At 41.7% G+C, this 18,460-nt stretch overlaps 1 protein-coding gene across 1 annotated transcript; it reads left to right on the plus strand.

The window, feature by feature from the left end:
• Positions 1–1,470: 1,470 nt before the first annotated feature.
• Positions 1,471–16,812, plus strand: LOC141365938 (uncharacterized). The gene is made up of 15 exons (XM_073870947.1): positions 1,471–1,831; positions 7,573–7,640; positions 10,318–10,387; positions 10,993–11,075; positions 13,183–13,384; positions 13,488–13,793; positions 13,879–13,932; positions 14,231–14,284; positions 14,370–14,441; positions 14,544–14,621; positions 14,714–14,896; positions 14,980–15,063; positions 15,202–15,422; positions 15,572–15,731; positions 15,813–16,812. Exons 5-15 carry the CDS (start codon positions 13,183–13,185, stop codon positions 15,956–15,958), a joined length of 1,560 nt encoding a protein of 519 aa, XP_073727048.1. The 5' UTR covers positions 1,471–1,831; positions 7,573–7,640; positions 10,318–10,387; positions 10,993–11,075; the 3' UTR covers positions 15,959–16,812.
• Positions 16,813–18,460: the final 1,648 nt, after the last annotated feature.

The following is an 18,460-nucleotide window of genomic DNA, read 5'->3' on the forward strand; positions in this document are numbered from 1 at the left end:
CAAAAAGCAGCAGATATAAGCTGCATTTTATTTATCATAAGCTCATTTTTAAAATAAGCGATAGGAAAGAGCGACAGCAGCACTGATAGCCTAATATCGTTTCTTTTCTTTACTATTTATGAATATGATTGTGTGTTGAGCGTCTACGACAGGGCTATTCAATTAGTTTGTCATGAGGGCCAGAGATATATCAGTGATGATGACTACATATACATTTAAACATACTCATGTTGTATTTTGAAACTGCATAACAACAAAATAAGTGCATTGTACAATATACTTTTTCTACAAACATGTATTTTCAAACTGCATACAACAAAACTTGTGCATTGTAATATGACCAAGTAGGCTTTATTTACATCCAGACATGTTTGTATTTTGTATTTTAAAACTGCATAACAACATAAGTGCATTGTAAGATACCCGAGTAAGCTTTATTCTACATTTAAAGGTGTAAATAAGAGCCATATCTACTCACTTAAGTACACATAACCAAAAGTTTATAATATGGAACATAAAATTGTTTTATGCAGTTTTTTGTCAAAGCTTATTATTTCACAACCCTTTATTTAAACTACAACCGCCATCTTAATAACTGGCAAACATTAGGCTAGCTTCTAATAAGAGAAATTATACTTTTAGATTTCATCAGGGCAGTAAAATCACGTGTATGTTTGTCAGCGTGATACGCATACAATGGTGCAGGTGCTGGGCTGTGAGCGATGGCCGATTAACTTACTTGTTTAAATTGCATTCTTTTGTGAGAACGATGACTCGCATAATATTTGAGCCTTTGCTGTATGAGCAAGCACAGAGAAAACATTCACGTCTGGAGATAACTGTAGTTATAGTCCCGAGTAAACAAGTAGATGTGATGTTTTCAGCACTCGGATTAAAACTCAACACTGAATGGCTGCAGAGACGGAGTATCCATTGACTGTGGCGTTGACTAATGAATATGGATGATCTCTGTTCTTCTCTTCAATGGAGCGGGGCGTGGCTCTTTATAAATAATGGAGTAACCCAGATAGCAAAAAATATCCGCCTGACTTCTTTTTGCCGCCAGCCCTAAGCTGTCGGCTATAGGTGCGTCCCGCTGGCGGGGATGAAACGTTTGCCGCCGAATACGTCACTCCCATTTCTTTCGAGATTCTCTGGCGGTTGCCTTCGTCTAACGGACCGCGGCAGGCTGGCGGCAAGCCGCTTTTAAAGTTTCTCAAAATCGGCCACGCAGGGCATTATCTGGCAGCATTTTAACTGCCTTTCACATCTGAAGCGGTTATAAAATCATAATACCCTATGTGAATTATATCAAATTCCTAAGCCAGTAGGGTTTACAGATTCTTCACTCTTGATTTCATTAAAGTAAGGTTTAGGGAATTAAATTTAAATTACTTTGAAACTCTGAAGCGATTATACAGTAATATATGTAGAATATATCGAGTTATTTTATGCACTTAGGTAAACATTTGTACATTTATTTTTATTTAAGCACTTGACTGGAAATTTCGTTTATGTCTTTCATTTTTTTCCAACCTCGATTTTTAATATATTTTAGCTTTTACATGTTTAAGGGATTAATCATTTGCAATTACATGCGACCTGTACAAATAAATGTTTAAAGTGTTAAAGCACAAACAGAGAAGTACCTCCCCCAAAGACAGGGGCGGCACCTAAAAAATCCGGAAGACAAAGTGGAAACCGGAAGTTACCGTGCGTGAGTTCGGATATGAAACAGATCCTGGCAGAGAGTCGTCACATTGTTTTCGGAGAGTAATCTTGATAACATATTGGAGATTTCGAACAATAGTCATCGACTACGATCTTTTGAGTAAGTACATGTTCCTTTTTTTACATGGTTTTGGTTTATCAGTTTAAAGTCTTTAGTTATCCTTGTTCTTGCCAAGCTAAATTAGCGTTGTTTACAAAGTTGCCGTTATTAACTTTCTGAAATAGCTACTTAGTTTCTTACAGGCATTGAGTTTTGTTTTCTTCTAAGATAATTAAATGTTTTTACGAGTGGGTTTTCAAGTAGTTTCTTTTTTGTACACCCCGAGTTGTTTAATCATGTCCTAACGTTACATGCTAGCTACGTTACTATCTATCTTAGACTAGGTATCTAGAAAGACTAAGTTTTTAACCTTTGGTGTTTTCTAACTGTCACGGTAGGAAATCCTCTGTTTCCTCCGTGTCATGTGTGTGTGTATGTTTGTTTGTTCACTCACCTCTGCCATGTGCTCGTTTGATTAAGTGTTGTCACCTGTGTATGATTGCCTCGCTCCAGCTGATCCTCATCACCCATCAGCTACAAATACTCACCCTGTTCTCTCCCTGTTGTCAGATCCTCATTTCATGTTGCTGCATCATTTGGATTATCGTCTCTCGTCGTCGTGTTGGATTTGTGTTCGTGTTGTCGTCTCCGTGTGAGTGTTTGGTTTGTTCCTGGTTCTATCCACTGGCCATCATCACACTCATCACCGACTTCACCATTCAACACTCTTCACACCACCGTAGACCTTCGTTCACCATTGCCAACATCCTGGACTCAGTCATTTACTCTGTTGTTTCATTATATTTACCATCATTATTAATAAAACTGTGTTGATCGTCTGCGCTTGCCTCCTCCACTTTATTGTATCATTACAGAAGGATCTGACCATCATGGAGGCAGCAGGCGATCGCTCCCCATCTCATCTAGAAGAGTTTTTACAGAGAGCTGTGGGTCGTATGGATCGCCAGGACAAGGCGATAGATGAGATGGGTCGAGCCTTCCAAGCAATGGTGACGAAGGTTTCCGAGCTCGCCCTTCAGGCTCAACAACAACATCCATCGCCACCCATTGCGCCCCCCACGCCACCCACACCGCCGATCGCCACCGGGGGTATTCCCCAGTCCGAACCACGCCTTCCGATTCCGGAGAAGTATGCGGGTGAGCCGAAATTTTGTCGATCATTTCTCTCTCATTGTTCTTTGCATTTCGCATTGCAGCCCCGCACGTTCACCACCGAGGAAGTGAAGGTGGCGTTCGTGCTCTCCTTGCTCACGGGGAAGGCTGCCCTCTGGGGGACAGCGGTGTGGGAGAACCACGACAGCTGCTGTTCTTCGTTCCACGCCCTCTCGGAGGAGATGAAACGGGTCTTCGACCGCTCCGTCGCCAGGAGAGAGGCGGCCAGACTGTTAGCGGACCTACGTCAGGAAGAGAGGTCCGTATCTGATTACTCCATCGAGTTCCGCACCCTGGCGGCGGAGTGTAAGTGGAACGAAGAGGCGCAGTGGGATCATTTCCTGCATGGGTTGGCTGACCGCATCCAACAGGAGATTCGAGCTGTGGAACTTCCATCTTCACTCAATGGATTAATCGATCTCACTATCCGTATTGACAACCGGCTAGACCAAGCCGCCAGACGGAGGGGGAGAACCACTCGCACAACCAGTCCCGAGGTTCAGCATCGGCGGCCAGAGGTTGCGGTCAGCCCACCTGGAGATCTGGAACCCATGCAGGTGGGGCGAGCTCGGCTCTCCCGGGAGGAGAGGAACAGGCGGAGATCCCATGGACTGTGTTTATACTGTGGCAGTCCAGAACATCACATCCAGCGCTGCCCAGTAAAAGATCAAGCCCGATAGTAAATCTGAGGCTACTATCGGGTGGGATCTCTGCCAGGAAGACCTCATCTACATCGACACTCCTTCCGGTGAGACTACGGTGGTCTACTCACACACTAGATCAACACGCTTTGGTGGATTCTGGGGCCGAGGGCAGTTTTATGGACTTTAATTTCGCATGTAAGACCAAGATTCCTCTCACCTCTCTCAAACACCCCATTGCACCTTTTGCACTTGATGGACACAAGTTTCCAGTCATCACTCAGACCACCATTCCTGTTTCACTCATCACATCTGGTAACCATACGGAGAAGATTTCATTCCTCATCACAGACTCACCTCAGACTCCCATTGTTCTCGGTCACACTTGGCTCCATAAACACAACCCCAGGATCGATTGGCGTCTCGGATCTGTGGTTAGCTGGAGCGAGGAGTGTCATTTGTCTTGTCTTTTGTCTGCTGGTGTTAATGTTTCTGAGTCTGTGTTTCAGGGGGAAGCAGTGGATTTGACTAACGTGCCCGCGGAGTACCACGACCTGAAGGAGGTGTTCAGTAAGTCGCGGGCTGATTCTCTTCCTCCTCATCGTCCCTATGACTGTGCCATAGAGTTATTGCCAGGTACCTCTCCGCCTAAGGGCAAGTTATATTCCTTGTCTATTCCAGAGACGGCGGCCATGGAGAAATATATATCCAGTTCTCTAGCAACGGGGTTCATTCGCCCTTCCTCTTCTCCAGCGGGGGCGGGGTTCTTTTTTGTGGGAAAGAAGGACGGATCTCTGCGACCTTGTATTGACTACCGAGGGTTGAACAACATAACGGAAAAGAATACTTATCCTTTGCTGCTTATGTCTTCAGCTTTTGAGAGGTTGCAGAGAGCGGCCGTTTTCACTAAATTGGACTTACGTAACGCTTATCATTTGGTCCGCATTAGGGAGGGGGACGAATGGAAGACTGCTTTTAACACCCCTCGTGGCCATTTTGAGTACTGCGTGATGCCTTTCGGTCTATCTAACTCGCCGGCAGTCTTCCAAGCACTCGTTAATGACGTGTTGCGAGACATGGTCGATCAGTTCATATATGTTTACCTTGATGACATATTGATTTTTTCTTCGTCTCTCCAGGAACACGTGCAACACAAACGACGAGTGCTTCTGTGGTTGCTAGAGAATGGATTGTTTGTCAAGGCGGAGAAATGCATTTTTCATGCACAGTCTGTTTCTTTTCTAGGACACATCATTTCGACTGAGGGTGTTCGCATGGATCCTGAGAAGGTTAAGGCTGTGGTAGATTGGCCATCCCCAGAGTCTCGCAAGGCCCTGCAGAGATTTCTGGGGTTCGCCAATTTTTATCGGCGTTTTATTCGCAATTTCAGCCAACTAGCCGCGCCTCTGACCGCTTTGACCTCCCCTAGTTTGACGTTCAGGTGGTCAGACGCAGCTGAGGCTGCGTTTGCCAAACTGAAAAGCTGCTTTGTTTCAGCTCCTATTCTTGTCACCCCTGATCGCTCACGTCAATTCATAGTGGAGGTCGACGCGTCAGAGGTGGGGGTAGGAGCAGTGTTATCCCAGCGCGCATCCTCAGACGGAAAGGTTCATCCTTGCGCATATTATTCTCATCGTTTATCTCCTGCGGAAGTTAACTATGACATTGGCAATCGGGAGTTGTTGGCCGTCAAATTAGCACTGGAGGAGTGGCGTCACTGGCTTGAAGGGTCGGGTGTCCCCTTCATTGTATGGACGGACCATAAGAATCTCGAATACATTAGAACTGCTAAAAGACTTAACTCCAGGCAGGCTCGGTGGGCATTGTTTTTCGGTCGTTTCGATTTTACACTTTCTTACCGGCCGGGTTCCAAAAACATCAAACCCGATGCTTTATCCCGTCTTTTTGAGCGTTCCGATCGTACTGCTACTCCCGAGCCCATTTTACCGGAGACCATCATTATCTCCGCGCTCAGATGGAAAGTCGAATCGAAGGTGTTGACTGCCTTAGAAGGGGTAACGCCCCCGGCTCGTTGCCCACCGAACCGTTTATTTGTGCCGGAGGGGTTACGGTCAGACGTTCTCCAGTGGGGTCATTGTTCCAGTGTTGCTTGTCACCCAGGGGTTAGTAGAACTAGATTTCTAGTCAAGCAACGATTTTGGTGGCCTGGTATGGCTCGTGATGTCCACGACTTCGTCTTGGCTTGCTCGGTTTGTGCTGTTGGTAAGACTTCCAATCGACCTCCAGATGGGTTACTCTTACCGCTGTCTGTCCCTTCGAGACCCTGGTCCCACATCTCGCTAGATTTTATTAACGCCCTCCAACCCTCCAAGGGTAATACAGTGATTTTAACCGTAGTGGACCGGTTCTCGAAGGCGGCTCATTTCATCCCCTTGCCCAAATTGCCATCAGCCAAGGAAACAGCGGTAACTGTCATTGACCACGTCTTCCGTATACATGGCCTTCCGACAGACGTGGTTTCTGACAGGGGTCCCCAATTTGTGTCCAAATTCTGGCGAGAGTTTTGTAAATTGTTAGGAGCGACTGTTAGTCTTTCTTCCGGGTTCCATCCCCAGAGCAATGGTCAAACCGAGCGAGCCAATCAGGATGTCGAAAGGGCATTGCGGTGTTTGGCATCCAACAATCCTTCATCCTGGTGTCAACAACTCTCAATTGTGGAGTACGCACACAATTCTCTGCCAGTGTCATCTACGGGCATGTCTCCATTTAAGTGTAGTTTAGGGTACCAACCACCTAATTTTGTTAGTACTGAATCCGAGGTGTCGGTCCCCTCCGCAAACGCACTAGTCCAGAGGTGTCACCGCACCTGGACCAGAGCTCGTAGAGCTCTACTCCAGGCAAGGTCGCGCACCAAGGCTAAGGCCGATCGCCACCGGTCGAAGCCTCCCCGTTACGTCGTCGGTCAAAGAGTGTGGCTTTCAACTCAGAACATTCCGATGCGTTCCGTTTCGAATAAGCTTGCGCCCAAATTTATTGGCCCGTTTTCTGTTACCAAAATCATTAATCCGGGAACAGTGCGTCTTAGCCTTCCTCCTGCGTACAGGAGGGTTCACCCCGTCTTTCATGTGTCCAAAATTAAACCGGTGATTTTTTCCCGTCTTAATCCGCCTGCCCCAGTTCCCCCCCCGCCTCGTATCGTTAATGGGGAAACCACGTATTCGGTCAATCGTATTCTGGACTCTAGACGGAGGGGACGCGGTTTTCAGTACTTGGTGGATTGGGAAGGTTACGGTCCGGAGGAGAGAAGGTGGGTTCCTGCTCGGGACATACTGGATCACCGCCTTATTGATGATTACAATCTTCAGGTAAAGCAGGCTGGGAACGCCAAGGGGCGTTCCTAGGGGAGGGGGTACTGTCACGGTAGGAAATCCTCTGTTTCCTCCGTGTCATGTGTGTGTGTATGTTTGTTTGTTCACTCACCTCTGCCATGTGCTCGTTTGATTAAGTGTTGTCACCTGTGTATGATTGCCTCGCTCCAGCTGATCCTCATCACCCATCAGCTACAAATACTCACCCTGTTCTCTCCCTGTTGTCAGATCCTCATTTCATGTTGCTGCATCATTTGGATTATCGTCTCTCATCGTCGTGTTGGATTTGTGTTCGTGTTGTCGTCTCCGTGTGAGTGTTTGGTTTGTTCCTGGTTCTATCCACTGGCCATCATCACACTCATCACCGACTTCACCATTCAACACTCTTCACACCACCGTAGACCTTCGTTCACCATTGCCAACATCCTGGACTCAGTCATTTACTCTGTTGTTTCATTATATTTACCATCATTATTAATAAAACTGTGTTGATCGTCTGCGCTTGCCTCCTCCACTTTATTGTATCATTACACTAACAAACGTAACGGCGATGTATATAGGTTTTTTAAATGATTTTGTTTGTCTGAAAAAAAATATGCTGCTAAACCACTAGCTTAAGTGGCATTAATAACGTTGTTTTGTTCACACTTTCTTGCAGATAACTTGACCAGAGCGTTATCTTTACACAAGATACCTACTTTTGGGACAATCTTTTTGGCTTTAAAGGTAAGTGCAGTTTTAGTCACAAAGTCTGTTTTGTGTTTGTTACAGTACACGCTGATGTTAAGCAATGTTGTTTGTAAGACTTTTTTGTCTGTATGTTGTTAATCCAGAAGCTAAAGTGGCTAACAGTTAGCAAGTGTTCGCTTACACACGCTGTTTTGCGTTTGTTACAGTACACGCTGATGTTAAGCAATGTTGTTAGTAAGACTTTGTTTTCGGTATGTTGTTAATCCAGTAGCTAAAGTGGCTAACAATTAGCAAGTGTTCGCTTACACGCGCTGTTTTGCGTTTGTTACAGTACACGCTGATGTTAAGCAATGTTGTTAGTAAGACTTTGTTTTCGGTATGTTGTTAATCCAGTAGCTAAAGTGGCTAACAGTTAGCAAGTGTTCGCTTACACACGCTGTTTTGCGTTTGTTACAGTACACGCTGATGTTAAGCAATGTTGTTTGTAAGACTTTTTTCTGTATGTTGTTAATCCAGTAGCTAAAGTGGTTAGCAAGTCTTCCCATACACATGCTGTTTTGCGTTTGTTACAGCACACGATGTTTTGCGTTTGTTACAGCACACGCTGACGTTAAGCAATGCTGTTAGTAAGACTTTGTTTTCTGTATGTTGTTAATCCAGTAGCTAAAGTGGCTTGTGTTCGCTTACACGTGCTGTTTTGCGTTTTTACAGTACACACTGAGGTGAAGCAAAGTTGTTAGACTTCTAACGTTCGGTTGTTTCAAATATTTTGTTAGTCTGAACCAAGGTTATTATAGTTTTGCTTTTTTAAATTAGTTTTTATTTTAGTATCGTTTTCAATTTTGCTTTAAATTTAAGTTTAGTTTTAGTTAGTTTCATGAATGGTTTTGTTAGTTTTAGTTTAGTTTTTATTTTGCAAACACATTTCTATTTAGTTTTTATTTTATTTAGTTTCAGTTATAGTTTTAGTAATTATAGTTTAGCAGCTAACAGCAGCTAGACTGTCTGACATATTTATCAGTTAACTGAGGTTGCTGTCAGCCTCAGCTAATCTCACATGCATAAAGCACCATCTACAAGTAAAGACTCCTTAAAAGTTTGTAAACATTGCAATGTCTCCGGGTGGGTGGGGATTAGTTTGAGGCAAAAAGAGGCGCGGACGCAATGCTGACAAGCGTAAGCTAGGACATTTTAGAAGGGATTTATTAAACATAGATGCATAAGAAGGTTCGGAACTGTCTGAATATGTAAAGTTAACGTTACTTACTCTGCGTAACAGCTATTTTTGTAAATTAACGCTGTAACAATTAGTTCTTGTATCTTGTTCTCATTGGAAACATTTTAACCAGGTTTTGGATATTTCCTACATATGAAGTATTTTCGGCTGGTTTGTGGAATTTTGTCAAGGCTTATTGTCTAATGTAACCTATCACTGGGCTAACTATGATTAGCAATGGGGATTATTTTAAGAGATCATTCAAAGGATGGCACACACATCTATCGCTGTATGTTTGTTTAACATTTAAGCTAGCTAGTGCACTGACGGTTGACTTATCATCACATATAAAACAGAAACTTTCTGATTTGTACTAGATAAGACCAACACACCAACACAGATGCATAGATTAATTTACCTGATATGAAGTGTGCACTGCAAACACGAGCATTATTTGCGATCGTCTCCGTCCATTCAACCACAATTGTCCTTTTTATTTCTCTGAAGGAATGTCTGCCGGGACCCGGTTAAACTTTTGCTTTGAACCAAAAGTGCTGTTCCTTCTATTTTGGTTGCCAAAAACACAAGACGACGACATTTTAAAGTCAAAACCTCAACTTTTAGCGCGCCTGTTATGAGTTCTTCCTTATGTTTTGCCTCCAGCTAGAGCGGTGACGTCACAGTGACATAGGCGATTAAGGGGTCTATTATAAAGCCTGTTCAGATTTTCCGCCACTGGATGAGAGCTTATTAATTACGAAAACGAATATTTATTTTTGATACTTATTATTTTATTTCAGTTAGTTTTTCAATAACTTTTGCTCGTTTCGTTTAGTTTTAGTTTTTCATTTCTTATGAATTTTTAATTTTATTTCAGTTAACGAAAATGTTTTTTAGCTGATAGTTTTAGTCTTAGTTTCAGTTTTCGTTTACGAAAATAACCTTGGTCTGAACAAGAATGCTACTATTCCACTAGCTTAAGTGGCTAGCAAGTGTTGGATAATACATGCTGTTTTGCCTTTGCATAACCTCAGTGTGTAGCCTACTGTAACAAAGTTGTTAGTAAGACAGTGTTTGCTGTATGTTGTTAAGTAGCTAAAGTTGCTAACAATAGCCGTATACAATATAACGTATTTTGTTAGTGTGTGTTTTATAGGAAGCTATAATGTAGCAAATAAAAAAAAGAAAATAATGGTTAGCAGTTTCTCACCTATCAAAATAATGTTTGGCCATTTACCAGTTATCAAAATAATGTTTGGCCACTTACCAGTTATCAAAGTAATGGTTGGCCATTTACCAGTTATCAAAATAATGGTTGGCCATTTACCAGTTATCAAAATAATGGTTGGCCATTTACCAGTTATCAAAATAATGGTTGGCCATTTCTCTGATTAACATTGTTTATGTTGTAAATAGCAAGGCTATGTTTGCTGTATGCTGCTAAGCCAACAGCTAAAGTGGCATTAACAATGTTGTTTTGTTCACACTTTCTTGCAGATAACTTGACCAGAGCATAACCAGTTATCTGCCATTACCGGACTGTTGGGACAATCTTTTGACTTTAAAGGTAAGTGCATTTTTAGTCACAAAGTCTGTTTTGTGTGTGTTACAGAACACACTAAGGTTAAACAATGTTGGTAGTAAAACTATGTTTACTGTATGTTACTTATCCAGTTGTTAAAGTGGCTAGCAAGTGTTTGCTTAGACATGCTGTTTTGCAATTGTTACATTACACACTTGAGGTTAAGCAATGTTGTTAGTAAGACTTTGTTTGCGGTATGTTAATCAAGTACCTAAAGTGGCTAGCAAGTGTTAGCCTTATACAATATAATTTATGTTGTTAGTGTATGTTTTTAAGAAAAGTCATAGCAAATAAAAAAATAAACTCAGTGTTATTGGGGATAGGTCTGTATGATAACTGTTGTAGCCTTTTTATCAGTTCTGTATGGCTAATCATTATTTTGATTGGTTAGCAATTTCTCACCTATCAAAATAATGGTTATCAATTGCTAACCAATCAAAATAATGGTTTGCCATTTGCCTTTTATCAAAATAATGGTTGGCCATTTCTCAGATAAACATTGTGTTTAAGCTGTAAATAGCAAGATTATGTTTGCTGTAATCCACTAGCTAAAGTAGCATTAACAATGTTTTCTTCACACTTTCTTGCAGACAACTTGACCAGCACATAACCAGTTATCTTCACCTACTTCTTCATCGACACCTACTGTTGGGACAATCTTTTGGCTTTAAAGGTAAATACATTTTAGTCACAATGTCTAGTTACTGGGCCAAAAGAAGAAGAATATTGAAAGGAGTTGAGAGGGACAAACAGGAAATTGCAGCGGCTAACGCTGCTCTACTTGCTGTTATTCTTGACTATGACCAAGTAAATCCTCCTGTTGATGAGCATCAACATGCCATGGCTACAACAAGTCATGGACAAACTGTTACCCCTGAAGAACATGAAATAACTATTGATGAGGTATTCGAACCTTGTGAAATCTTTTCCTCAAGCACAGAAGATAGTGAAGAGGAAGATGATTGTTTAAGGACACAATTAGCAGCGTGGGCAATTGACAACATGATCCCCCATGTGGCACTTGGTAAGCTTTTAACCATTTTGTCCAAGGATCATCCAACCCTTCCTAAAGACCCAAGAACCCTTCTGAAAACAGTGACTCATGTTAAAACAACAGAACTCTCAGGTGGTGTATACAATCACTCTGGAATTGAAAGTGGAATAGTATCGCAGTTTTTAGTGTCTCCTGAATTGCAGATGTTGACGTCAGTTTCAATGCAAGTTAATGTTGATGGACTTCCACTTTTCAAAAGCTCAAATGCCCAGTTCTGGCCAGTTCTTGGTTTAATTGAGCAATATGTGGGTACTGTCCAACAAAACAAACTTCCATTTGTCATTGGTCTTTACTTTGGGAAGAAGAAGCCAACCAGCCTTCACTTTTTGAATCCTTTTGTAGAAGAGGCAAAGCGACTAGAAACTGAAGGAGTTTTGTTTGAAGGTAGAAGACTTCCTTTCAAAATATCAACATTTATCTGTGACGCCCCTGCTCGTGCACTTATTAGAAATGTGAAAGGTCACAGTGGATATTATGGGTGTGATAGATGTGTTCAAAAGGGAGTCCACTACGAGAACAGGATGACCTTTCCTCAAACAGATGCTACTCTAAGAGTCGACGGTGCTGTTCGTGATGAACTTTCTGACGACAGTCATCAGTCTGGAGAAACCCCATTGGCATTGTTGTCTGTTGGTTTGGTGTCACAGTTCCCACTGGATTATATGCATCTGGTATGCCTTGGAGTAACAAGAAAGTTGTTGCATCTTTGGCTAAAGGGACAACGGCCGACAAGGTTTTCTAGCAGCATGGTAAAAGAGCTCTCCAGAGTACTCCTGACCTTCACACCTCATGTTCCGTGCGAGTTCAACAGGAAGCAACGATCCATGGAAGATGTTGAGCGTTGGAAAGCTACAGAATTCAGACAGTTCCTCTTGTACACTGGGCCAGTTGGCTTAAAAGGCATTGTATCAATTCAGGTGTACAACAACTTCATGCTGCTTTCAGTTGGCATCACCATCCTACTGAATGTGTCCCTGTGTGCTGACCTTGCAGACTATGCCCACGGAATATTGGTTCACTTTGTTGATCACTGCAGCAAGCTGTATGGAAAACAACATGTGACATACAACATGCATGGGTTGGTGCACCTCAGCCAAGATGCCAAAAAGTATGGTGTCCTTGATAACATCTCATGCTTTCCATTTGAAAACTTTCTTGGGGGCCTGAAGAAATTGCTGCGCAAGCCCACACAACCACTGGAGCAGGTTGTTCGCCGATTGTCAGAGAGAAGTCAGCACAGAAGAACAAACCTCTCTAAAACAAGGTCCCTGAGAGAGCACAACCATGGACCACTCCTCGACGTTCTTTCAGTGAAAAAGCAGTATGAGGAGTATTATTTCCAAGACTTTGTTGTGAAACGTTCGGAGGGGGACAACTGTGTCCTGTTGGAAAATAAGGACATAGTTGTTATACAGAATATTGTTGTTGATGAAATGGACAACAGTCTTGTCATCTACAAGAGGTTCCGGAACATGACTGATTTTTTTACTTACCCTGTGGAATCTTCCAAGCTAGGCATTTTTCATTTATCTGGCTTATCAGATACACTCCGCTTTACGCTTACAGCAAATGTGCAGAAGAAATATTTTCTTCTTCCTTTCCCAGATGGAAAGGTCGGTTTTCCGTTGATCCACTTGGAAAAATGAAACTTTTTTTTTTTTTTTTGAAGGGGGGAATTTTAATGTTGTTGATTTTTGCCAGGAAATAAATTTTTATTATATTTTAGATGCTGTTTGCCATCGTCCAGTTTATTGATGAGAAGGATCTGCCATTTGCAGTGGTTCCACAAGTGTGGCTCAGCAAGGGCATATGCTATTGGCCTCCATTTAACCTTCGCAAAAAAGACAAAGGCAACAATTTAGCCATCCGCTGCACGCCTCCTCAAAGCACCTGGGAGAAATATAATTTTAAGTTTATGAAGGGAGCAGGTAAATGGGTCTGACATTTTATTTTACTACATTTCATTTGTGTAATTTCTTGGTCTGTTTTTGGTGGATAACTGACCCTAACATTCATTATTCACTGCTCTAGAATCTTGGCAAGAGGCAAAGAAGTATTTGGAACGCTTCCAAACAGGTTCCAGCGTTGAAACGACAGATGATGACAAAAAGGGGAAACGAAAGAGATTCTCAAATTCAAAGTTCAGACCCCAGCCCTCTTCCGATGAAGACGAGTCATGTCTTCCAGACGCACCAGCCGTGCTGTCTTTTAGACAACCTATGAGTGTTGAAAACACTGTTCCCGGTAACCAGGTTTTGGTGCTGCCCGATGCTCCTGAAGTTGCATCAATTCCTGAAAACCAGGAAAATGTTGACCCATCTTTAGACTTCAGAGCTGGTATGTAAAATGTAATGCTTCATTTGTAATCCTGGCACTAAACTGTTAAATTTTAACATTTCTGTTTCCACTTTCTCATAACCAGGTTTCTCTCCATTAATCAAGAGTCCACTACACAGAGCCAATAGTTTGAGTACAAGTAAGTGATGTTATTTTCAGTTCAATTATTGTTTCATTACTTAAAAGATTTATTTAACACATTGGCAGACGCGTCTGTGTGGACGTGTTAAATAAATCGTTGAAACTATTCTTTGAGAGTGCGGTTTTTCATCTTTATTTTGATACTTCTTTATCACTCGCACCCATTAATTACTAGGGAGTTGAGCGCATCTGTTCCCTTTATCATTACTTAAAAGGCGATGCACTGCAGTGAAACTAAAGCTGTTATGTTTGCTCCCCAGCTTCTAAAATTTCTGTTTTCACTTTCACATAACCAGGTTTCTCCCCAGTAATCCAGAGTCCACTTCAAAGAGCCAAGAGTTTGAGTACAAGTAAGTGATGTTATTTTCACAGTTCAATTATTGTTTCATTACTGAATATGCAGTGAAATTAAAGCTGTTATGTTTGCTCCCCCAGCTTGTCAAGTATTAAGCTTTACATCCCCAGCAGCAAACTTACCCTACCAGTATATGGGTGAAAACGTTGGAGGTATGTAAAACCTTGTGTTAAACTAAGTGTTACACTTAAGTCCAATTCATTAACTGTATGCTATAACTTCAAACATATTTACATGTCAATGATTATCAATAGGAGAAAGTCATCGCTCCGATACAGGCCCTTGGACTCCCCTGGCATCCCGTGTACAGCATGAAGTTTTCAGCTTAGAAGGTATATTCCAGGCCTATGTCTTAGTGTGCAGTGTTTTAACAGTATTGAAAATGGTGCCTTTAGTTTTTATTAAAAAAAAAACATGTTTGTAGATTTCCAGAGACTACAAAATGAGAATCAAGCCCTGAGGGGGGATATCCAAGCCCTGAGGGGGGATATCCAAGCCCTGAGGGGGGAGAACCAAGCCCTGAGGGGGGAGAGCCAAGCCCTGAGGTGTGACAACCAAGCCCTCAGGGGGGAGAACCAAGCTCTGAGGGAACGAAATGCACAAGCAGGTAAGAACATGCAATCTTTCTTAAATTTTACCATTTTGTCTGTGATGTTGGTCCAAATTTACCATATGCCTTTCATTTTGTAGCTTCGGATGACAGTGGCTCACTTCAAGAGCAGGTGAAGCAGGTTGGGGCAATGTTAAAGACGTTTACTCGCACTGGGCAATCAGGTATGACTTTCAAACAACACCTGTAGTGTAATTGTTTAATTCCCAGTGGGGCCACCTGTACATGTAGTAGACCTAGATATGTCATAGTTTAGTAGTTGAGGGACCAGGGCTGACTTTTTTTTCTGGGAACCCCTGTAGGTGCAGATCAGACCCTAATGTTGCGACGTCTTGGAGAGTTTGGTGATGTTGTGCGTACCATGGACAACAAAATGGACACTATGCTGCAACATTTCAGTGCCAATGTGTCTGATGGAGAGTTATGTCTCCCAGGGGATCTGTTACTTCCCCTAGACACCCAGGAAGATTTGGTGTTGCTTGACAACACTTTGAGGCAGGATATAGAGCTCCAGGAACGATTTGTAAGTGTGCAATTTCACCGTAGGCTAATCCAAAAAGTAAAATTAAAATTGTACACTGCATATAGAGTTTGAATCCACAGCCTGTCACATTTATGTATGAGAAACTTGAGATAAATTTAATTTGTAACACTTTTTTTTATAATTTTCAGCTTCGGTTTTTGGCAATCAAATGTGGGAGGGACTTAAAAACAACCGTGTGGCGAATGCTTCAGAGCATCTTTACTAATCACCTTTCTATCAATACAACCTGGACTGGTGTAGGGAATAAAGCGTGTTTTAGAGACCTGTTCCTGAAGACCATTGTTCAAAGTAAGTTGTTTTTTTATATTTAACTAGATGTTTATGGCCTTATGCTATTCAAATGGATTGACAAATCTGTGTTTTCTACAGGAGCTATCCGGAAGAACCCGGCAACCCAGGATGCCACGGATGAGGCTGTTCAGGTTAATGTTATGCGTTACCTGAAAGGTGCATCGGACCGTGAAGGTGGAAAAAGGCGGCGCACAGCTGAGAGAGACCCAGAGCTGACCCCTTAAACTGGAACCCTTTCTCTATCCTGCTTAACTAATTTTCTGTTGTTAAGTACACGTCAAGTTTTGTTTATCACAGATACAAAATGTCTACACTGATTACTGGCTATACTTGCCCATATGTACCACCCCTCCCTCCATCTCCCAATCTGGATATGGTCTAACATCATATTTGACCAATGGTTGATACCCTAAAGCTATCCTTGCACTGCAGCTATAACTCTTATTACTACGTTTACCCTTTTCTCTTATTGTCCATATTTAATACTGGTCTCTTATATTGTCCATATTTATTGTTGTTCACTACACTTTAACCTTGCACTGTTACACTTTAACTTTGCACTTTTGCACTTTACTACCACTGATACGTACCTACTTAGCACCTCACCACGGCATACTGAACCACAGGGTCAGTCACTGCAAGTGCCTTATACATTACATTCATTTGGATCCTTGTTTTAATATTTTAGTGTGTTTTTACTGTTAATTTTAGTTGTGTGGATTTTTTTTTATTCTGTTTGTTAATGTGTGTGGTGTTATTAGCTACTGGGACCTTTCATTTCCCCTTGGGGATCAAAAAAGTACCACTTATCCTATTGTTATAAATTACTTATAAATGTGATGTTATACCTCCATTTATTTGGTATCCTGCACATTCTTTGGTACCAAATATCCTCATTACTTGATATAATGTTTACTGGTAGCCTCTGTACATTATTAAAAAACATTGTAAGTTATTAATTTGCTTGTAATGTGTTGTTTTTTAACCAAATTTTATTTGGAAAACTGAATGTTCTTTAGTACTTTTTTATTATTATTTATATTTCAGTGCTCTTACACATCCTGTGTCAATGACGGTTACAGTACTTTGAAATGTGCAATAAAAAACGTCAAATGGGAATTTGTCTGGTTTGATCAATCATTATTCTTGATAAACTGCATGCTCTTAATAAAATGTTTATATTAAATATATATATATATATATATATATATATATATATATATATATATATATATATATATATATCAATATACACACACACAATAAGCGGTGGAAAAAAAGCATTTGCCTCCGGCGGGCCGCGGAACAGCCGCCTTTAATATAACGGCGGCCGAACGGCGGTTGTCCGGCGGCCCAGCCGCGGAATGAAGGCGGTAGACAGCCGGCTGCCGCTTTTAAAAAGCGGCTGCCGCCGGCGGTGCGCCGTCAGACGTGTTTGCGATTACGCCTTTATGACGCTTCTACTGTCTCCAGAGCACCGCCGGTGGTCCGCCGACTCATTGCTATCTTTTGCTATCTGGGAACATGAGAGACGGTACATCTCCCTCTTTTAATACAGTTAACAACGAATTACAATATTTGTTTTCGATTTCACTTACACCATTTAAAAGCAGACATTCCAAGCATTATGTAGACATTTATCTTTTGTTTCTATGACAACAATTCGTTAAATTACAGCTCATTTTTCTGACGCGTTTCTGAAAGGACGTCACAAAGAGAGAGAACAAACGCGCATTATGTTTATTTTCTTAATTTTGCAAAAAGCACAACATTCTGTTTTTAATGGGAGTGGACAGAAAAAACACTAGACACTTTAACGTTTTAAATGATGTATAAATCATATCTGTAAGTCCAAAATCAGCAGAGTTATCTAAGTCTCTTTGCGGAGTGATTGAAAAATAAAGATTTTGCGGCGCCCGCGCCTCTGTCGACCCAGACTGTGAAATTAATGATAAAAAAAATATTTCCCTCAGTGATTGACAGCATAATGCAATCAATCGTGTTCCCGTTCAACAGTAGCTAAGCATACGATTTAGATATATGTATCTTCTTACCTGAAGATTATGTAAATGGCATATACGCAGTCTTCTGGCAAAAGTTGTGTTTTTAAATGTGTCATACATTTCTGAAAGTCATGACTGTTTAAATACACTTGGCATCACATGCATGATTTAAGGTAAAGTGACACTTTTTCGCGTCAATTCACAATCATTTAAATCATGCAGCTGTCATAGAGCCGACGCCAAACGATCACGCGAGCGAGGATGCGATACTGACGTCTTTACAAACTAATACGTTTACAATGTATAACATTGATGAAAAAGGGAATTAAACTTGTCGTGCCATATATCACTGAAATAAAAGAAAGGGATTAAAATATGTCTGAATCATATAATTCCTACCTGTATGTGAAAATGCACGTTCTCCAGAGAGCTTGCGTTGATTCAAGCATTCAGAATATAAAATCCATTTGCAGTTTTGCGTCCGAAACCGCATACTGTATAGTGAATAAGATGAAGTTTATGATTCTAAAAATATGTATACAGGAATCTGTCCATATACGATACGAAGCTTGGGTGGCAGCCGAGGTTACTGAGTCCTCCACGGGCTCGCAGCAGAGTCTGAGGCTGCCGCCTCTTCTCCGGGCTTCTCTGCATTCTCTTCCTCAGCTCTTCGCTGTATTGTGGCTCTTAAAGGAACACCCGATCCTCTCAACAGCTCTTCTA

The sequence above is a fragment of the Misgurnus anguillicaudatus genome, chromosome 8 (assembly GCF_027580225.2).
Source record: "Misgurnus anguillicaudatus chromosome 8, ASM2758022v2, whole genome shotgun sequence".
Lineage (NCBI taxonomy): Eukaryota > Metazoa > Chordata > Actinopteri > Cypriniformes > Cobitidae > Misgurnus > Misgurnus anguillicaudatus.